The 21,353-nt window shown below is 67.1% G+C and overlaps 1 protein-coding gene across 2 annotated transcripts; it reads left to right on the plus strand.

Moving 5' to 3' along the window:
• The first annotated feature begins 432 nt into the window (after positions 1 to 432).
• On the plus strand, positions 433 to 21,088 carry ANKRD13B (ankyrin repeat domain 13B). Of its 2 annotated transcripts, none has more exons than XM_084650570.1 (15): positions 433 to 729; positions 10,443 to 10,578; positions 12,064 to 12,188; positions 12,450 to 12,495; positions 12,928 to 13,071; positions 13,852 to 14,041; positions 14,220 to 14,286; positions 14,726 to 14,807; positions 14,967 to 15,031; positions 15,168 to 15,298; positions 15,709 to 15,866; positions 16,621 to 16,773; positions 17,168 to 17,328; positions 17,875 to 17,955; positions 18,413 to 21,088. In XM_084650570.1, the coding sequence occupies exons 1-15, from the start codon at positions 544 to 546 to the stop codon at positions 18,671 to 18,673; spliced, it is 1,986 nt and encodes a 661-aa protein (XP_084506696.1). In that variant the 5' UTR covers positions 433 to 543; the 3' UTR covers positions 18,674 to 21,088. The 2 variants fall into 2 exon arrangements, with proteins under 2 accessions (XP_084506696.1, XP_084506697.1); XM_084650571.1 differs by having other exon boundaries at positions 436 to 729; positions 17,875 to 17,951.
• Positions 21,089 to 21,353: the final 265 nt, after the last annotated feature.

The raw sequence follows: 21,353 nt of genomic DNA on the forward strand, positions 1-21,353 counted from the left end.
TCACTGCAGGCCCAGCCGAGGGGCTGCGGGAGCCAGGCAGGCAGGGGGCTGGGGCAGGGCCATGGGGCAGTACCGGGGAGAAGCCAGCGCAGCCCCCGGCCGAGGTGGGAGGAAGCTGAGCCTGGGGCCGGGCTGCCCAGGTCCCGGAGCGCCCCGCAGCGCCGGGGGGCAGAGAGCCCGGCCCTGCCCCCGGCCGGGCGGGGAACTACAGCTCCCATCAGGCCCCGGCGCCAGGCCGCTGCACGGAGCTCGCCAGCCGGCGCCCGGCGGGGCTGGTCCCGGAGCGCGGCGGGGGCCATGCCGGGGCCGGGGGGCCCGCTGGGGCTCGGGGCCCTGGGGCAGCCCGCGCCGGTCCCTGCCGCCGCCGCCGCCGCCTGCGCTCCGGGTGGGCGCTGCGCGGCGCGGCGCGGCCGGGCGCTTCCCTTTGTGTGCGCGGGCGGAGCGCGCAGCGCTGCCCGGGGCCCGGCGCTCGGCGCGGGAGCGCCCCCCTCTCGGGGAGCCCCGGAGCCGGGCCCGGCGCGCCGGCGGTCCCCTCCCAGCCACATGCCTCCGCCCCGCGCCGCCGGCAGCCCTGCGCCCAGCCCCTCGCCCCTGCGCCGCCGGAGCCGGCGCGCCGACAGCATGATCGCCGCCGCCGCCGCCGCCGGGCCGGAGGGCAGGTACCCGCTGCACCGCCTGGTCTGGCACAACCGAGCCCGCGAGCTGGACCGCGAGCTCAGCACCCAGCAGGTGGGTCCGGCCGGCGGGGGCGGCGCCGGGCTGGGGGGCACCGAGCCCCCCCCCGCGGCTCAGGCCGGGACTGTGCTGGGGGGCAACGGGGCTAGTGCTGGGGCCGCGGCGGGGGGAACTGATGCAACAGAATCGCCGCCCCCCTTAGCAGCAGCATCTCCATGGCAGGGCTTCCCCGGCTCCAGGCTGCAGCCGGCAGGGCCCTTGCTGGGCGGCTGCAGGCAGCCTCCCACTGCAGTGGGTCTGGGCGAGGGGGAGCGGGGTCTTTGCCGTGGCGGGCTGGCCCGTGGCCCGCTAGGACTTGGGGTAGGTAACAGCGCAGTGGTGCCAGAAGGCAGGCGAGGAGGGGGCTGGGGATCCTGCTGTATGATTTGACCCTCCCCCAGAAGCCCTTCTCCCCAGAAACTGTCCCTGGCCCCTCACCGGGGCTGGGGGATCCAGGGACTGGCTGTCGTGCCATGGGCAGCGCCAGCCTGGAAAGCAGCCGGCAGAAATCCCCAAGCAGCAGGCAAAGCACGGCAGGGTGGGTGTCCCAGAGCGCTGGCTTTTCGCACCCTGGGGTGCTGAGTATTTGTAGAGAGGTACGTCCCGGGGCCAGGGTGCTCGAGGCCTAAGGAAAGGGGCGCAGAGCAGGGTGCCAGCTTGGGACCAATTGGTTCACCTCCATCGGGAGCCCAGCCACTGAGATGGCTCAGCACCTGGCTCATGGCCTGTGGGGGATGGTGGCCACCGTCGGTGATGCTCTGCCACCTTTTTCCATCCAAACGCCCCCTGGGTTTGGGAGCTTGTGACTGCCTAAGGGCTTTGTGCCTGTGCCCATTACCATGGGACCAGAGCAGTTCCCACGTCAGTTGGCTGGCTCAGCGAGATCCCAGGGCACATACATTCCCTCTGGCCTCAGAGCATGCAATCCCTCCCAAGGATCACCTTGCACCCGAGGCTGCGATTTGCCTGGCCCTACAGGAATCCACACCCAAATCCCAGGGAATTGCAGTGGAAGCTGGTCACCTAATTTCCTTGGACTGGGTTGAAACTCCCAGAGTGGGTGTTAACGACTCATTGAGAGCTGGGGGTGCTAGGAGCAGATGAGCGCTAGGCCGCGGGCCCCTCGTCTTCCTTTCCTCTCCAACCTGGCGTGGGTGGTTTGTTATAGACACTAAATATATGTTTCACCTCACAATTAATCTGGAGTAGCTGGAGGTGCAGTTGTCTCTGCTATGGTGAAAACAACACCTGCTAAGAGCAAGGACATGGACCTTGGGAAACGGGCAGTGTGCGTTGCGTGTCAGGACTGCGTTCCAGCACGGCTTGTCCTGGGCACGCTCTGGTGAACACATTTACACCAGGCAGAGAGTATGAGCTCCTGGGGCTGCTGGCCCTGGCAGATAATTAAGCTGGGTTTCCACAGTGTCAAAATATGAATTTACCAGCTTGGGGGGGGGGGTTCCTTTGTCACTGTTATTCAACTAATTAACCCCCCCCCTCCCAAGCAGTACAAAGCTGTCTCCCTTACAACAATAGTATGGTGTTGTGGGGAAAATGGCAAACCCCAGGCAGTTCCGCATTCGGGCATCCCAACTTCCTCCTTTGCCTGCCCGCCCTGTGCCAGGGCACAACTCCCTGTGGCTGAAGTTGTGTGAAGTGTGTGACAATGCCTGAGTTTGCAGACCCTGCTGGTGCCCAGGAACCGTGAGCCAAGAGCGCTCAGCACCTTGCAGGATCAGGTCCTTCGTTGTTTTTACAATGAGACGTACAACCGCCTCTGACGCATCTTCTTCCGGCTGGGATATTTGCTATGGCTGCAAGGCTTTTCTTTACCTTGGCTGGCTGGTGCCACACCCGTCTGTATTGTAGCAGGCAGCTGTGGAAAGATCCTGGCCTAATTGTGATTTGCATGGAAATGGAGCGGCCACGTATGAGCTCCTGTTTTCTCCTCTTTCCTGATCGGAGCAGCCTGTGGGGGAATCTCCTGCGTTTTATTTCTCTTGTAATTCAGGGTCATTTTTAGCAGCAGCTCGGGGAGGCGGAGATCTCGGCTAAATTGACGAAGTGTGTGCTGGCCATTTCCCCGTGCCCAGAACGGACCGGACGAGCGTAGAAATAGCAAGGGGGATTTTTATGCCCCGCTTGGTAACTTATGTCTTTGGAACATCTCAGTGGCTTTTCCTCTGAAGGAAAAATTCTCCAAGATGCACGAGGTCTCTCCCCATTGTCTGAGATGTGGCTGGAAGAGGCAGCAGTAAAACCAGGTTTGGTTGGTAGGAGCTGCCTGGGCTGGAGGTTGGCTTAAATGCCCTGCCCCTGGTGCCCACGAGAGCCCTGTGCAGTGCCTCGCTGGAGGGCTCGGGGTGCAGCTCTCAGGCCCAGGCAGCCCACGGCTCTAAGCCGGGTAGCACCAGCGGCAGGTCCGAGCAGGGTCTCTGGTCCACGGCGGCTCTTGTGATCACCCCGTCTGACCTCCTCCACGTGCAGGGCAGAGACCCTTGCCCCGTGTTGCCTGCATCCTGCCCAGAACGTTGGGCTGTGCCTCTCCTGTCGAGACATCTGGCCTCTCCCAAAGCACAGCCCACCGTACAGCCCCCCGGCCTCACTCCAATCGCTCAAGGGCAACTGGTCCTTCCCGTACCAGCCTGCCGCAGGGCAACCTGCCTGCTCCGTATCTGGCACTTCGGCCGCAGTCCAGCGAACATCCCTGGGCTCCTCCAGGAGGCTACAGCCTGCGTGCTGGTAGCGAGCATTACCGCCAGCAGGGAGGGTGCAGGGTGGGGCCCACGGAGCAGCTGTTTGGGGCAGGGGCTGCATCAGCTGAGTCCTGGCTGCACCCCCGGCGAGCTGCATTTTGTCAGGTTAGGGCTCCCTTAAATAGGAGCAGCCCAGACCCTGCCTAGGCAAAGGTCCCTCTGGAAAGGAGCCCCAGACATTGTGGGGGGCAGGGAGGCAGCTCACACAGACCGGCCCCTGGAAAGGGGCTGCCATGGGCATTGCACTTCGCAGTCCGGCAGGAAGAGGAGAGCGTGGTGTGCTGCCCGCGGGAACTCTCTGGTTCTCAGGTTCTGCACAGGTCATTCTTGGTGTCGCAGTCAGCGGCGAGAGTTGTGGACTGACTCCATCCCCTCCTAGCCAGACCCCAGAGATCCCCCTCCCCCAATACAGAGGGAAGGCCAGTGCTGGCTGCTGGAGCCTAGCTTGGCTACAAAGCCAGAGCCAGACCCAGCCCAGGGCAGTAACCGAGATCTGAGCCCCAGTGTGCCGGGCAGACAGTGAGATCCGGTCCCAGCCCCAAGGAGCTTGCAATCTAATGTATCACACTAGCAATGAAAGGCCCCAGCCAGCCAGCTGGGTGAGCCCAAGGGATCATTAGCACCCACTCCTTGGGGGTGGGGGGGCTGAGGCCCAGACAGATCCAGCCCAGATTCCAAGAGCTCAAGGTCCGAGAGATGTGGCTGAGGTCACACACATGGACCTGGCATCACGGTGGTGTCACTGGCAGCACAGAGTGCTGGCATCTCACCCTCTGTGCCCTCTGCCCAGCTCTGAGTGCAGTGGTGAACACCCGGCTCGGGGCAGCCAGGGCCCTGGGATGGTGCCTGGGCATCACCGCAGCCAGGCTGAGCTGGGTCCGGGGGGCTCAGGGCAGAAGATACTCACCAGCGGGGATGAGCCACGCCAAGTCTCTGCCCCAAGCCTCCTTCCAGCTCACCCATGTTTGGGCCCTGGCCCCCCGCAAATGGGACATAGCCGTCTTGGCCCTGGCTGCCCCTCTCCGCGGTCGCTGGCAGGGCTCACCTCAGAATTCGCAGCTCCCCGATTGCTCTGTGCCAAGCCCCGGGTCAGGGGGACTGTTCACACTCTCCTGCTGCCAGCATGGAGCCAGGACTGGGAGGGGTCTGGGGCAGCAGCAAGGGAATCCCCTCTCCATTGCTCCGGAGAGCCCTGCTGCCTCTTGGCTATGGCAAAGCCAAAGGATCCGGGTGGCTGCTTGCAAGACCAGCCCTGGCATTCCTGTCCCACGGATTCCCTGCCCCAAGGCAAGCCCGCCCCCTGGGAAATCCCACAAGGCGTCTGGAGCATGTTTCAGACCCCGATAGGTGGCAAGGCACCAAGGGGTGGGGAAGGGAGCAGAACATGGAGCTGAGCCGAGGGCACATTCAACTCTTGCTTGGACGGGTCAGCCAGTGGGGTCGGCCCTGGAGCTTGAGTTCCCCGGGCACAAGCAGCAGTGAGCCAGGCCTGCACTGGAAGAGCCCTGCTCTGTCAGCTCCGGGGAGACGTCACGGGGCTACACCCGCACCCTGGGCAGAGCTTCTCTTGGCCAGCTGAGGGGTGGGGACCAGGGGCGCAGCTCGACTCACCAGCGGCAGGTTCTGGCTGGCACTGAGGGGTGGGCTGGGCTGGAGCCGGCTGGCATGGCCACTCCAATTGGGTGGAGCCAGGCAGCGCCTGTGGATTGAACAGTAGGAATCACAAACAGTTCCTCTTCCCCCCTTGGCACTGCCCAGCCGGCACCAGGGCAGCTCCGAGCGCCCATCAATGGAAACTGGCATCTCAGGCTGCAGGATGAACTCTGTAGTAACCCCTCCCCATGCCCTGGTCAGCACTCTTCCTTTTTCCTGGCGGGCACGATGATTGGTGCCCTCTGAAGCCAGCTGCCCGTTGGCAAAGTCTGGCCCTTAGCAGCCCTGCAGGAAGGCAGAGTTGGTTCAGCGTGCGTATGGGGGTCAGCGGGGAACTGCATCCCAGCCCCAGGGCCCTGGGGTGGGCAGGGCAGTGGTGTCTGGGCTCATGGCTCTGGACAGAGCCCCCGGCTCTCAGGGTGATGGGGCTGTTATGACCATCTGGGACAAACAGCAGCCCCCCCGAGGAACCCTGGCCCGGAGGTGCAGTGAGTTGTTATGAACAGTCCCAGCCCCCCCATTCTGCTGTCTGCCCAGCTGGGCGGTTGGGCTCCTCCAGCAGCCCCTCGCCCTGCAGCCCCGCGGGCGTGTGGGGAGCCAGCAGCTAATGCCTGATGAACAAGTCACTGCCAGGCTTGGGCCAAGCCAAACGCAGCCACGGACGAAGGAGGCAGGCTGGCCGTGCAGGGCCTGTAACACCCCCCCACCCTCTCTCCGCGGCCATGGCCTGCTGAGACCACCCTTGTGCAGCGCCTTCTCCCCTGCAGCCAAGATTGCTGACCCTATCTGGCCACGCCAGCCTGCTTTGCCGAGTCCCATCCTCCTGGTGCCTGGGCGAGAGACGCTGCCACTCGCCAGCCACGAGCAGGGGCAGGGTCAGCACCCTGGGGTCAGGGTCAGCATGCCACGCAGCTGCCTCAAGGCCTCACCCCCCCGGCAATGGGAGCTGGGTGCTACACAGAGCCCCGGCCTGGGGACCAGGCAGCAGCACTTGGGGTTGGCCGCCCAGGTCCCGAAGGCCTAAGCGGGGTCCTCAGCAAAAGGCCGAACGCAGCAGCAGTGGGAGCAGGGTAGTCATGGGCGGCGCCGGGTGGGGGAAGTGCCGGGCCATGCATGCAAGTGGGGGCTGCTGCAGGGAAGTGGGGATGGCCTGGGAGCGGAGAGCTGGCTGGGTGGGAAGCCTGGGCATTAGCTTCTGCTTCCAGCCAGTCACATCCTGATCGGTCACCCTGGTGTAAATGGGGTGACTCTGGATTGACACCCAAGGCACCAAGAGCCAGCTTTGGTTCCTGGTCCACAGTGAGGGGCCCGTGTCCCATCCCTTCCCTGGGGCAGCACCCCACTGGACCCAGCCCCCAGGAAAGCCCGGTTCCCGCAGCCAGGGGTGGGGGGAAGCTGCATTAACCAGCTCCCAGCTGGAGGGCTGGGGTGTGTGTGTTTTCTTTAATTAGTTAGAGCCCTTTTCATCAGAGCAATTAAGAGCCAGCCAGCGATCACCTTGGAGAGCGTTTAATTAACACGCCAGCTCCTGCTACACTGGAGGTGCTGCTTCCAGAACCGGTTTTGTTTCTGGGGCACCCCCTGGCAGTGCCTGGGTCTCAGTACTGCGGGCCAGGCCAAGGGGCAGCATGCGCCGTGCCCCTCCGACGGGACAGCTACATTTGCCAGGCCTCTGCCATCCAAGACGGGCAGGGTGGAGGGGAGGCCATGGCTGGGCCAGGATTGGCTCTGGGAGCTAGGGCTCTGGCACCAGAGCTGGGCTGGGAGGGACAGTGTGGGTTTGGGGGGCTCACAGGAGCAGCACCTGGGGGTGTTAACAGCTGGATCCAGCTGGCATGTGAATGGGAAGCACCGAGGCAGGAACCAGGGCATGGGGAAGTCAGACCTGAGCGTCGGAGAGCCCGGCTGCCCAGGCGGGGCGAGGCTGAGACCCCTTGCGGGCTCCTCCCTCCCCTGTGTTGTGATTGGGGCACCCCCCGAGGTGCATGGCAGGGGATGGCCGAGCTCTGCTCCCTGGGCAGGATTGTGGGAGACGCCCCAGCGTGGCTGGCAGCGAGGCTGGGGCAGCTGCTGGGCATGGGGAGGGAGGGGTTTGTGCCAGTCCTCAGCCCCTGGCACTGAGCTGGGGGCTCCTCTCCTGACACAGCCCCCCAGAGTGCCGGGGCACGGAGGCAGGGCAGCCTGGCAGAAGTGCAGCTGCCCCCCCCCCCCCCCGGGGTTACAGTTTCTCTCAGCAACAAGAATCGGCCCCTGGGAGCTAGTGTCTGGCAAAGGAGTGTGGGGCAATTAGCACTGGTGGGGGAGGGGCTCCAGGGAGAGTCGTCTCCAAGCAACCTGGTCCCGCCCCCCAATGCTCCTAGGGAGCCTCCCTGTGGCAGAGCTGCCAGGAAAAGTGGGGCCCCACTCACCCAAGTCAGGGACTTGGCTCCCCGCCGCCAATGCTCCTCATTCCAACCCACAGCCCCCCGCTGCTCCCAGGGGCGGAGGGGGGGGGACTCCCACACTCCAGGCCTCCTCTCAGGGCCCCTGTGCCTCTAGCCAGGGGGGCTGGAGGAGACGGTGGCCCAGAGCCGCTAACTGCCACCTCCAGACATTCACCCCCATCACATCCAGCCAGGGCCGAACCCAGCACAGAGCGGGGCCCTGGCCGGCTCCTGCTGCAGACCCGGCTGGGCCTCGCCTCGCCTCGCCTCCCCTCCCGCTCCCCACGGGCTGCAGACCCAGCCCAGCCGGCAGGGCACGCTCAGGAAATAGCTGGCACCTGGGAGCCCGGCCATCTCTAGCCAATGGGCTCCCCGGCAGCTCACCTGGCCTGGCCCAGAGCCCTGCAGGCCAGAAGCCATTAACCCTTTCAGCACCGCACAACACCATTGTGCCCACGCCTCGGGGCGGGCAGCAGAGATGGGCCCGGAACCCGCAAGCTCCAGGCAGCTGGGGGCTGGGGTTGCCGTCGGGCCCATCTCTCTGCAGCGGCTGGAGGGGTAAAGGCAGGGCTGCCCCGTGAGCAGGGCTTGCTGTGCCTGCAAGTGGGGGTGTTGCTGGGCCCCCCTCCACCCCGGGGCCAGGCTCTGCAGGGAGTGAGGCTCCCACCCCCCGGCTCTCACAGGACCCCCTGCAGGGTCAGACCCCCTCTCCTGTGCCTCCTAGCCCTGTGGCCTGGCACCCCACCCCATCCCTAGCATGGCTTCTGGCATGGCACTCACAAGAGCTGCCGTCCTCTCCCCCCACCAGGGCTTGGACGCCAGCCCAGGTGCCCCTTGACCTGGCAAACCCAGCTTGTCATCTCCTCAGCTTGGCATGTGCCTTTCATGCATGGCCTCCTCGGCGGGAAGTGGATGTGACAGGCACTCCCCTGGGTTGCCGCTGGGCTTTCAGCGGGAAGGGCTGGGGGAGGGGGGGCAGTGGGGGATGGGAACGGAGCTGCCCGCAGAGTGGGAGCCTTGTGCTAGCGGGCACAGCGGGCGGTGGCAGCCCTCCCGGCTGCCCCCCACAGAAGGGACGCAGGGCAGAGATGGGGATGTGCGCAGGAGGAGCCCCCGGCTGTCCCCATGCTCCAGGCCTTCAGCCACAGCCTGGGGCATGTGCTGAGCTCCCAGCCAGTCCCAGCGGCAGGGCCCATGGTGCAGAGCTGGGCGGTGAGTCCAGCCAGGCGCCTCTGCCAGGAGTGGGGGCTAGGCCTCAGGGGGTAGGTCAGATCCCACTTGCCCCTGCCGCACGCCCTCAGAGCAGGATGGGGAGCACACATGGCCTGAGGTGCGGTGATTGGCACGTCTGGCTGGGCGTGACGTGATGCATACCACAGCTGGAAATAACACGCAAGGGGGCACGTGAGGGCAGGGTAGTGCATGCTGGGCACACAGGGACGTGAGCTGCCGGGCAGCAGTGCCGGGGTGACACGGGGCAGGAACGGGGGATGCGACACAGAGCCACAGTGTCATTGGTCACAGATAAAGGCCGGTGGATTTACCGAGGGAGGCCGGGGGCAGTGACAGGCTGCATTGGCTCAAGTGCGTGGCTCAGGCTCACTAGCTTGCCTCTCCCCAGCAGAAGCTGGGCCAATAAATGCTATTAACCCTTCCACCTCGCTCCTGTCCTGGGCCCAGCACAGCTGGACGCCCTCCCCAGCTTGCTACCTAACTGAGGGGACATCAGCTCGGTGCTTGGGCCAGGTGTGTGTGTGGGGGGGGGATGGAGCCCCTCCAGCAGGGTGCTGGCTCGAATCCTGCCCTGCAGCGCACCTCCAAGGAACTCAGGGGCTGCTAGCCCAGTGCTGTCCTTCATGCCCCGGAGCTGCCAGCATGTCCGGTCCCTCCTTGGCTGACCCAGCCAGGGCCGAGGAGGCTGAGTGCCCTTCTCCGCTGGAGGCAGGGGGAGATGTGCTTTGCAGGGGCACCCCACCCCCAATATCTCTAGCTCTGCCCCACAGAGCTCAGCTTTTCCCCACCTGGCTGGGTTGCCCAGGGGTCATGGGGATAAAGGCCGGTGGCCCCCTCACTCTGAGCCCCAGAGATCACACTCCCCTGGCCTTGCTGGGCATGGGGAAAGAACAGGCTCATCTGGGCAGCTGCTCCCAGGATGGTGCTGCTGGCACGGACTGGAGCATTCACTCCCTGCCCCAGCAAGGTGCCCCGTTGTCAGTCCTCCTGCCTGCTGTTGGGATTCTCACCCCCAGCCCTATGGGCTGCACTTGTGGGCCTGGAGCCTCTCTCCCCTGACTTTCACCAGCACAGGCTGCAGCTCCCCGGGGGCTGGTCAGGTCCCAGCTCAAAGTCAGGCCCTGGGGGGAGGTGGGGATCGGGGGCTCAAATTTCACGCATTCCAGGGCTGCCTTTGAATGGGCTCGGGCTCAAACCGCTTGGCTCCTGGAGGCAGAACTGGGGGGATGTCCATGGGGCATGGGTTGTAGCCCGTTTACCAGGCCCGGTGCTGTGTTGGCCAGAGAAGCAGCCAGCCCAGGGCACCGGGGTCTCACACTGGCTCATCTGCATGGGGCTCCCCCCACAAAGAAGAAACGGCACCAATGGGCGGATGGCTGGCCCTGGCCAGAGGAGCCTGTGCCCCGAATTCCCAGGCCAGGGCCTCTCGCCAGCCGGTTCCTTGGACAGCTATGTGCCCTCCCACACCAGACCCAGCAGGGCCTACACCCCTCCCCCCCGGAGCACTGAGACTCCAGGGGCCCCAGGTCCCAGCACCCCACAGAGATGACGACGGCTGGGAGCAGCCCCATCCGGAGCAGCAGCCAGGCCTGCTGGGGCTGCTCCCCCGAACCCTGTCCCAGGATCACCCCCAGCTAAGCCCCTCTCTGGGCTCTCCTGGCAGGTGGACATTGAGCAGCTGGACCCGCGGGGCCGCACGCCCCTGCACCTCGCCACCACGCTGGGCCACCTGGACTGCGCCAGGGTCCTGCTCCAGCACGGAGCTGATGTGGGCAAGGAGAACCGCAGCGGCTGGACAGGTGGGCAGGCGGCTCTGGGACGCCGGGGGGAGGCTGACAGCCATCGCCTGCAGCAGCCCCACCTCTCCTGCGCCAGGGGGCTGGCACCTGGGGGGCTGGCACCTGGCACCAGTTCTGCAGGGGCTGGCACTTAACAGGCAACAGATACCAGTGAGACCAGCTCCATTGCACAGGGGGTGGGGGGGTGACAGAGCAACCAGGCGCCTGGTGTGAGCTCATGGAGGTCACTGTGCAGTGCAGGTGGGGGCTGAAGAGCGGGAGCACTTGGGCACCCTGCCCTTAGCCGCCTCTGCTGAGCCCCTAGCCCACCCTGGCTCCCCCAGCCCCGCTGGTGCCCCTCACTCCTGACCTGCAACCCCCTGCTAGCCCGCCTGGCTCCCCCAGCTTCGCCGGTGCCCCTCACTCCCGACCCACAGTCCCCTGCTAGCCCGCCTGGCTCCCCCAGCTTCGCCGGTGCCCCTCACTCCCGACCCACAGTCCCCTGCTAGCCCGCCTGGCTCCCCCAGCTCCGCCGGTGCCCCTCACTCCCGACCCACAGTCCCCTGCTAGCCCGCCTGGCTCCCCCAGCTCCGCCGGTGCCCCTCACTCCCGACCCACAGTCCCCTGCTAGCCCGCCTGGCTCCCCCAGCTCTGCCGGTGCCCCCCATCCCAAGCTAAGTTCCCTGTAAGCTGCGCGGCTGTGCAACAGGCTATCAAGGGCCGCACATGTGGGGAGAGGCGTCCCTCCCCCAGCCCAGCCCAGCCCTGCTCTCCCCACCGCTGCCCCAGGGCAGCCTGCACCCCAATCCCCTCATCCCTGGCCCCACCCCAGAGCTCTCACCCCCTGCACACCAACCCTGTGCCCCAGCCCTAAGCCCCCTCCCACACCCCAATCCCCTCGGTCCCACCCCCGCCACACATCACCTCCATATTGGTGCACAGAACAAAATTCATTCCACACATGAATATAAAAAATTATAGGGAACATTGATCCCAACCCCCAGCCCCTGCTAGCCCAGCCCCTTGTCCGTCCCCCCAGCTCTGCTGGTGCCCCCCAATCCCAATGCACAGCCCCTCTGCTGGAGCCCCTCAGTACCATCCCCACCCAACACAGCAGCCCCAGGGCTCCTGGCAGACATTGGGGAGGTGCTGTATAGGCCTGCAGTGTCCGTTCCCAGCACCTTCCCCCGCGCGTGCAGGTAGCCAGCCTGTGCTCCTGCAGTGGCTCAGGGCACGTGGGAGGGGGCAGCCCCAGGGGGACCCTAATGGCCGATGCTGACGCCCCCTTGGCTGAAGCAAACCCGTGGGCCTCACAGAGCTGCAGGAATCCAGCTCTGCCCAGGGGCACTGCCAGGGGACCAGGCCAGGCGCCTCCCTGGTCTGGGACAGGGACCCTGGCCAGGTGCTGCCCTCCCCGGTGCAGGCTGGGGCAGGGCTGGCTCTCCTGGTCACGTGGGCAGAGGGGACCCTGCCCGCTGCCCCTGATACCCCCCTCTGACCCCCCAGTGCTCCAAGAGGCAGTGAGCACCCGTGACCTGGAGCTGGTGCAGCTGGTCCTGCGGTACCGTGATTATCAGCGAGCCGTCAAGCGCCTGGCCGGGATCCCCATCTTGCTGGAGAAGCTACGCAAGGTACAGCCCCCGCCTGCACCCTCTTCTTGCCCTGGGCCACCGCAAGGAGCCAGTGCTTCCCGGGCCATGGGTCCCCTGCCCGGCCCTGCCCAGCGGGCTTCATGTGCCCAGTGCCAGCCCCATGTAGGGGGAAGCTGGCAGGGTTCGCACATGGTCACACCAAGGACTCCTGGCTCCCTGTCCCTGCAGCTGCTGGGTGTGAGGGGATCCCGTGGGTGGCACTGGGTGCCCTCAACCCCGGCCTCTCTCTCCTCTCCCCAGGCCCAGGATTTCTACGTGGAGATGAAATGGGAATTCACCAGCTGGGGTAAGTTCTGGGGCCACCAGGAGGAGGCTGGGCCCAGCCCTTTTCCCCTATTGCTGCCCCCCCCAAGCCCATAGACGCCCTTCGCATCACCCCAGACCCCGGTGCTCACCCACACCTGTGACGGCCCCAGGCAGCCCTCGAGTCCAAGGGCCGCCTGCCTCCTCCCTGTTGGGGACCCCTCCCTGCTGGGGACCCCACTGCCTCTCCCCTCACCTGCTGGGCCCCCCACCCTGCTCCCCCCGAGTGGAGAGCTCTGGCCATGTGGTGGTTTGGGGAATTTTATCTTCTGTCCAAACCTGGCCCCTGGGACCCTGGAGCAATGGGTCCCAGGCCAGCGGGATGCCCCTGCTCACCGCCCCACGAGGCAGCGTGACGGGTTGAGGGGTGGCTCTAGCCACGGGGGACTTGCCCCTAACATTGCCCTCCCCACAGTGCCCTTGGTCTCCAAGATCTGCCCCAGCGACACCTACAAGGTGTGGAAGAGCGGCCAGAACCTGCGTGTGGACACGACGCTGCTTGGCTTCGACCACATGACCTGGCAGCGGGGAAACCGCAGCTTCGTCTTCCGGGGACAAGGTCGGCATGGCCCCCGGCACAGCGCGGTGCCGGAAGGCTCTGGGAGCAGCAGGGCCACAGCCCCCAGCCCTGCCCGAGGCAGCCCGTGGGCACCGGCTGTTGACAATGCACACACCCATCTCGCTGCAGCGGGGCCATGCTGGCCACTCACTGCACTCCGCCCCCCAACCTGCCCGCAGCTGGGTGTGCCACCTCTCCCCCTGCCCGCAGCCGGTCGCTGGGCTGAGCCCGTGCGGGAGGTGCCAGGGCGCGTGGTGGGGGAGCCCGCTGGCTGGGCAGTGCTCTGGAAAGGCCCAGCTTAGCCCTGCGGGCCTGGGGCGGGTGCTCTATGCCCTGGCTGCTGCCCGCTCCCCTGGCACGAGGGTCGCAGAGGTCTCATCCTGCTGGCTGGGCGGAGGAGTGAAAAGCCCCGTCTAGACACCAGGTGGCATGAGGGAGACGCCTCCCTGCCGGCTGGCAGCCTGAAGCTGGCAAGCAGACGCAGCAGCGTGGAGGGGGAGCGTGGGGTTCGTGCAGCCAGAGGGGCAGTTATGGATGGGGGAGGTGCTGATGTCTGGGGGTGGGGCAGCCCACCTGGCCCCCTGCTCGCTGCCGGGGAGGGTGGCTCTGCCACACCTGGAGATCCAGCATGGGCACACTCAGGCAGGCCCCTGGCACATGCTTGCACGGCCCTCCTGCACTCCCCCATGCCCCCAGCCCACACCCCCCACGCTGCTCTGGAGCCCCCCCCCAGAGCTGCAGCCCCTGGGAGCAGGTGCTAACGTGGCCTCCTCCCGGCAGACACCAGCGCGGTGGTGCTGGAGATCGACCACGACCGGCAGGTGGTGTACTCCGAGACGCTGGCCCTGGCCAGCCACGACCGCGAGGGCCTGCTGGCTGCCGTGCAGCCCACTGAGGAGCAGGTGATGGGCCGGCTCACCGCGCCCGTCGTCACCACACAGCTCGACACCAAGAACATCGCCTTCGAGAGGTGGGCACGTGCCGGGCAGGGGAAGGCTCCGGGAGGGGGCTGGGAAGCAGGCGACTTCTGCTGCAGCCCAGGGGTGCCCCGGGTCCCTGGTTCTGGGCAGGGCCTGGCAGATGGGGGGGGGGGGCTGAGTGTGAATCCCCCGTGGGTCTGTCACTCACGGCTGCCTTGTCGCCGTCAGGAACAAGACGGGGCTTCTGGGCTGGCGGAGCGAGAAGACAGAGGTGGTGAACGGGTACGAGGCCAAGGTGAGGGGTAGGGCGGCCTTGCCACTGGCCATGGGCAGGGGGGCGCAGGGCAGCAGGCAGGGGAAGGCAAGTGCTCCCTCCCCAGCTCTGGGAGGGGCAGGGGAAGCCATGTCGGGACCCGACTCAGCACAAAGGCAGGGTCACACCTTGGCCTCCTCGCCAGCAGGGCTCACCTGGCCCCAGCCAAGGCTCCTTGGTGGGCGCAGAGCCACAATGCCCCACGTTTGGCTGCCCACGTTTGGCTGCAGTGGGGCCTGAGCTCCCAACCAGGGCCCCAGTGGCAGGGAGAGCAGCCTGAGGAGCCCTGGTCACAGCGCCCACGTGGGGGGCTGGAGCCACTGCCCCCTCCTGCCAGCCCAGCCCCTGGCGGGGGCACATCTCTGGGGGGCTGTCAGCCAGAGAGAGCTGCAGCCTCTGGCATTCGGGCTCCTCCCTGCAGGTTTACGGTGCGTCCAACGTGGAGCTGATCACACGGACGCGGACGGAGCACCTCTCCGACCAGCACAAGGGCAAGAGCAAAGGTAAGGGCCGGCTCCAGGGGATGGGCCCTGTTTCTTCCCTAGCAGCCCCATAACGTTCCCATCCGCCTTTGGCTGGGGGAGGCAGGCAGGCCCCGGCGCTGCCCCAGCTGGGGAGCCACTGGTGTCACAGCCCCATGCTTTGTCCCCGTCTCTCTGCAGGCAGCAAGACCCCGCTGCAGTCCTTCCTGGGGATCGCCGAGCAGCATGTGGGGCCCAGCAATGGGGTGAGTAGCGGGCTGAGCTGGGAGCGGCTCTGGGACCAGCACAGCCCCAGTAGCTGGGGGAGGCGAGGGGACCGTGTTTGAGCAGAGCAGCCCCAGCCTGGCTGAGCTAATGAGGCCTCTGCTCGTCCCGGCGCAGACGCTGATCACGCAGACCCGGAGCCCCACCAACCCCACGGCCATCACCCCCGAGGAGTACTTCGACCCCAGCTTCGAGCTAGGCAGCAGAGACATGGGGCGCCCCATGGAGCTCACCACCAAGACGCAGAAGTAAGGAGGGGCCCGCCAGGAAAGCTGGGGCAAAGGGGGACCCTGTCAAGAAAGGGAAGGCTGGGGATAGGTGGAACTCACTGCTGCAGGAGATTGGGGCAGAGAGAGCAGGAGCGGGCCGGAGGCTGATCTGGGAGAGAATAGCTGGGCAGGGGCATGGCCAGGGCCCCCCCGAATCTGCCCGGGGTCTGCCTGGGGCTCCCCACATGAGACTGCGGTGCAGGCTTCCCAGACTGTGAGGAGTATGGGCTGTCCCATGGGGCAGAGGGCAGCACCTGCCCAGTGAGCTCTCGTGGGCAGCCCATGCTCCGCAAGGCTCTGTGCTGGGGGACCCTCTAGCTGGGCACAGTGCCGGAGGGGCAGCGCCAGGTAGGGGCCCGTGCTCTTGTGGGCATCTCTTCCCGCTGCAGGTTCAAGGCCAAGCTGTGGCTGTGTGAGGATCACCCGCTGTCCCTGTGCGAACAGGTGGGGCCGATCATCGACCTCATGGCCATAAGCAACGCGCTGTTCGCCAAGCTCCGGGATTTCATCACGCTCCGCCTCCCGCCCGGCTTCCCCGTCAAGATAGGTGAGGCCGCGCTGCCCCTGCCCTGCCCCGATCCGGCCGCCGGGGGCGCCGTGCACCAGGCCCTGGCCGGTGCCCTCACCCCATGACCAGGGGCTCCCTGGAGCCTGAGCCTGTAGTGGCCAGGTATGACTCTGGCTGCTCTCCTGGCCCTGGCCCTGGAGCTGCCAGCCCCGGATCCCCATGGGGCGGGGGGGGGTGTGGGGCAGGTAGGCATGTGCTGGTGTCCTGGCCCTGGAGCTGCCAGCCCCGGATCCCCATGGGGCGGGGGAGGGTGTGGGGCCGGTAGGCATGTGCTGGTCTCCTGGCCCTGGAGCTGCCAGCCCCGGATCCCCATGGGGCGGGGGGGGGTGTGGGGCAGGTAGGCATGTGCTGGTGTCCTGGCCCTGGAGCTGCCAGCCCCGGATCCCCATGGGGCGGGGGAGGGTGTGGGGCAGGTAGGCATGTGCTGGTCTCCTGGCCCTGGAGCTGCCAGCCCCGGATCCCCATGGGGCGGGGGGGGGTGTGGGGCAGGTAGGCATGAGCTGGTCTCCTGGCCCTGGAGCTGCCAGCCCCGGATCCCCATGGGGCGGGGGGGGGTGTGGGGCAGGTAGGCATGTGCTGGTCTCCTGGCCCTGGAGCTGCCAGCCCCGGATCCCCATGGGGCGGGGGGGTGTGGGGCAGGTAGGCATGTGCTGGTCTCCTGGCCCTGGAGCTGCCAGCCCCAGGCCCGGCAGGTGGCACCTCCCTCACTGCGCCCGCTCTCTCCCCCTCCCAGAAATCCCCATCTTCCACATCCTCAACGCCCGCATCACCTTCGGGAACCTCAACGGCTGCGACGAGCCCGTCAGCTCTGTGCGCCGCAGCTCCGGCAGCGAGGCGCCCTCGCCTAGCAGCGACTCCTCCAGCGTCAGCAGCTCCAGCTCCCTGGGTACGCGGCACCTGCCCCGGGGAGGGACCCTGTGGGGACGGGCAAGGCGCCGGGGTAGCAGTCGGCCCTTAGCACCCCCACATCCAGAGCTATCTGCGCACCAGCCCCCGGGTCCCCCTCTCCGGCTTTATAAGGGAGGGGGAGTTGGGCTTGTGCACATTAGCAGCCCCCCCTTTGACCCTGTTGGCGACCAGCCCCTGTTGGCGACCAGCCAGGAGGCCAGTAGCCGCAGCGCCCCGTCCTGCTGGCACCTGCCCTCCCCTTCCCTAGGGAGGCCGGGCTGTGGGGCCTGCAGCTCCCAGCATGCATTGTGGCGCGAGCGGTGTAGTCTGCAGGGGATGCATGCTGCGCCATGTCCCCCCCCCGCAGTGACAGGGACATCTGGTCCCCGCAGCCTCCTGCCGGGCCTGTGAGATGGACCTGTCCCTGTTCGAGGCCCCGCCCGGGTACAGCGTGCTGGGCAGCCAGCGGGACGCCATGCGCGAGGAGGACGACGACCTGCTGCAGTTCGCCATCCAACAGAGCCTGCTGGAGGCGGGCACCGAGTACGACCAGGTGGGCTCTGCGCCCCCCCTGCTGGGCGCCCCCGAGAACTGCCCCGGGGCCCGCCAGGTGTCCCGGGATGGGAACAGCCTCATCCCAGCGCATGGCTCTGGGGCTGCCCCTCCTGCCGGGCAGGGCGCGGTGAGCACCCAGCCTCGGGCGCTGCAGGGGACCAGCTCTCACCTTAGTTCTGTCCCAGCCCCACAGCACTAGAAGAGCAGCACAGCCCCCCTGAGCCCCACTCTGCCTGCCAGCATGGCCCAGGGCAGCCCCACGCTGCCACCCGCAGCTCATGGCGGATCCTCCCCTGCCCCTCCTTGCCGCTGGCACACACATAGGGCAGCAGCGCCAGCAAGGGGAACAGAGGCCCAGGGGTGCTGCAGCTGGGCTGGTGTTGGGGGCCCTGTGCCCACTGGGATAAATGTCTCCTCTGCTCTCTCTGGCCACGCCCTGGGCTTGGCCTAACCCTCAGCCAGGCCCCAGGAAGCGCCAGCCAGGCTGGGGAGTGGGAGGGGAGGTGGCAGGCGAAGGGTTAATGCACTGCGGCTTCCCCTGCAGGTGACCATCTGGGAAGCTTTGACCAACAGCAAGCCGGGCACACACCCCATGTCCCAGGAGGGCCGGCGAGGAGACAGGTTGGTAAGGTCTGGCTAGTCCTATCCAGGGTCAGGGCTCACAGGGCCTGGCGTTGGAGCCGGGAGGGGGTCGGTCTGTCCTGCACGGCCCATTGGCTCCACGCAGCCTAGCCCCGTGGCTCTGTTCCACAGCTATATTCAGCCCAGCCTGGCAAGGGGATCCTAGCTCTCTCCCAGCGACCTGCCCGGGCCGTGCCTCAGTTTCCCCAGCTGTAAGGACGCTGGCCACACTCCAGCTCCCTGGGGACGCCACCAGGGTCATGCCACTGGGGCCTTCTGCTGGCCGGAGTCAGGCGCGACCGACAGGGCTCTAGCGTCCCAGCTGGGGGCGGGGAGCTGCTGTGCTCACTCGCCCACCCGGGGCACTTAGCGCCCGGCGTCCAGGCGCTGGGCCCCGCAGCAGCCTCGGCTCAGCCTTGGTACCCGCATTCCCGGGACTCCCCTGTTCCCTGCCCCCCTAGGTCACCCCAGCGCACACCTCCCCCGCGGCAGGCCGGCCCCCAGCAGCAAGGCCGGGGCAGCGGTGGGCCCAGCCCCCTGTTCCGCAGCTACGGCGAGCAGCTGCGCCTGGCCATGGAGCTGTCGGCGCGGGAGCAAGCAGAGGCGGAGCAGCGCACGCGGCAGGAGGAGGAGGAGCTGCGGCGAATCCTGCAGCTCTCGCTGACCGAGCAGTAGCCCGGCGCCTGCGACGGGCCCTGCAGCTCTTGCCCAGCTCGCGCTGAGCCGGGGCCCAGCCCGTGGCCAGGGTGGGCCTTCCCTGGGCCGCGGCGGGGTGGCAGCGGTGCCCACGTGAGCAGAGAGGTGCTGGCCCGCCGCAGATGCCATCGAACGGGGCCGTTCAGAGACCATGCCAAGAACACTGCCGGGGGCACAGGGCTGCCCCGCCAGGAGGAGACTCTGCTGCGGCAGAGGGAGGTGGGAGCCCCGGTGGTGCCGCTTACGGTGCCCTGTGCCCCAGAGGGAGTGGGCTGGCTCCCCATGCCCCCCGGACTCCTCATTAACCCTCGCCTGCCCTGGGCAGCCCCAATGACCCAGGCCCGGCCAGTGAGGGGCAGAGATTGCCGGCCTGGGGTGGAGTTTACAGAATGGGGAGAGGGCACCACGCCTGTGGGGGAGGAGAGGACGGGGCTGCAGCGGCAGGAGGTGACCTGCTGCGAGGCAGGGGGCACGCCGAGGCCCCTTACTCACGCCCCAGTCCCAGTGGGTGGGTACTCACCAGCTACAGCCAGCTGTAGGGGCTGGCAGAGCAGGGGGTGGAGAGCCCAGGGCTGGGCTAGCAAGAGGCTGTGGGTCAGGAGTGAGGGGCACCAGCAGAGCTGGGGGGCAGGGGGACAGCAGGGGGCTGTGGGTCAGGAAGGGAGGGTGCTAGCTAAGCAGTGTGGGGCCCAGAGGCAGAGCCGGATGGGGTGAGCTGCGCAGGGAAGCAGGAACGCTGCTGCATGGTGATACCAGGAGCTGCTTCCCCCCCCCCACCTCATGCTGCCTGGACTAGGCCCCTTACCCTGCCCCTCCCCTCCCCTGGCAGCTGAGCCTGTCTGAGCCTCCCGCCCCCTGTGACCCACAGCAAGGGCAGGGCCCTGCTGCACACACTCTCCCCCCCACTGTGGGCTCACAGAGGCCCCCAAGTCTTCTGTGACCCAGGGACACTGCCCAACTCCCCCAGGCCTGGTGCCCAGAGCCCCTCCCCTACTGCCTGGCTGCATGGGGCTTTGGCACTGCCAGCGGCCGGCCCTGACACATTCACGCCTATGCCATGTGTGAGGCTGCTGGTGCCAGGCCCTGCCTTCCTGCCTCGCCCCAGGGCTGCCCCCAGGAGCTGGGCCGGGGAACGAGCAGGGCCAGAGATGGGGGAGGCTAGCACCCAGGGAGCCCCTAGGGAGGTGGGCACAGGGCAGGTAACCTCTGCCCTCCATGCTGAACCCACGCCGGCTGTAGGCACCAGCTCCGTCTGCTGCCCTCGCAGCACGCGCCAGTCCCAGGGCTCCGTGGCACCGATACAGCATCAAGTGCACTTAGCCAGGAGCCAGGCCAGGCCTGTGGGCTGCCAGCCGCTTTGCCACTAACCACGGAGCCCCACCGGCCCGGCCCTTCCAGAGGCCACCCGCCCCGCCAGGGCCGTGCCCAGAGCCCGCACCCTCCCCAGCCCCGTGGGGGTGCTGCCCAGGCAGGCCCTTGCCAGCACACTTAGGGTGGGCATTTACCAAAGCCTGCTAGTGGGGGGAGGGGGCAGGGCAGGTGCTGCAGCCCCCACCCCATGCCCAGGAGCCATTCCCCAGAGGAAGCACTGCCCACCTGCTGACAGCCCAGCTCTGGGGCAGCCCACACACCAGGATCCTTTGAGGTGCCCGGCTGGAGCTGACTCCTGAACTATGGGGAGTGGGGGCAGGTTTCTCTGCCTGGACAGCACCTGCACCCCAGGCCGGGGGGTGTCTGCCAACACCATCATTAGGATGGGGAGCCCCCTCCCCACTTTCCCTGGGACAGCCCAGCATGGCGTGACTGCCCCCTGCTGGCCCTCCAGCTCTCAAGTGAGCCCACTGAGGGTGGTTGGGGGGGGAGTCAGGAGCACCCCCTGAGCCAGCCATAGGTTCCTGCTGCCAGGCCCTCCCAGCCCACACGCTGCAGCCCCATGGCCTGGGCGGAGGGGTTCCCTAGCACCCCCCGCAGCCCACATTCCTCACACAGGGTCCAAAACCCCAGAGAAACCTTACGTCAAATGGTGCTAAGTCCCCGTGTCCCCCTGCCCCCGAGAACACAGCAGCCCTGTGCCGAGATGGGGCCCAGGCCTGCCCTGTGCCAGGCTGGGGGCACAGGCCTTTGCTCGGTTTGCACAGAGGACAGACCTTCTGGCATGCCAGCGCAGGGGCGTGGCCCCGTGTACCCGGCTGGCAGGTCACCCCCCGCCTGAGGGGACCCACCGCCCGGCGAGGAGCCATCTCACTGAAACCGGGGCAGCAGCTCCCTCCCGAAGCTGTGACAGGGCAGGGACCTTTTCTTAGTCGTCCACGGCACCTCCCCACACCAACTGTACAGCAGGGGCCGGGGCACGTGGCCGGGGCACGTGGCCACGGCCTGGCAGGTGGGCCCGGCCCACAGGCTGCGATCACGGTGGACGCCAATAAAAGTCTTTAACATTTGTCTCTTAGCAGATGCGGGCTCCATGGGGAGGGGGGCCCCAAGCCAGGGTCCAGCTCCAGCCTGGCTCAGTCTCTGGGGGTGGGACACAGCTGGGCACACGGGTTTGACTTGATTGAAAGCAACCCAGCAGCCACCAGAGCCTTGGCTAACCCCCCCCCCCCCCCATCCCCAGAGACATCTGGTGCAGTTACTGCAGTGCCAGCCCCACTGGGGGTGCACTGCCCACGCAGTGTGCCAGCCACTCAGGAGGAAGGGGACACTGAC

The sequence above is a fragment of the Lepidochelys olivacea genome (assembly GCF_965140295.1).
Source record: "Lepidochelys olivacea isolate rLepOli2 genome assembly, chromosome: 17".
Taxonomy (NCBI): Eukaryota; Metazoa; Chordata; order Testudines; family Cheloniidae; genus Lepidochelys; species Lepidochelys olivacea.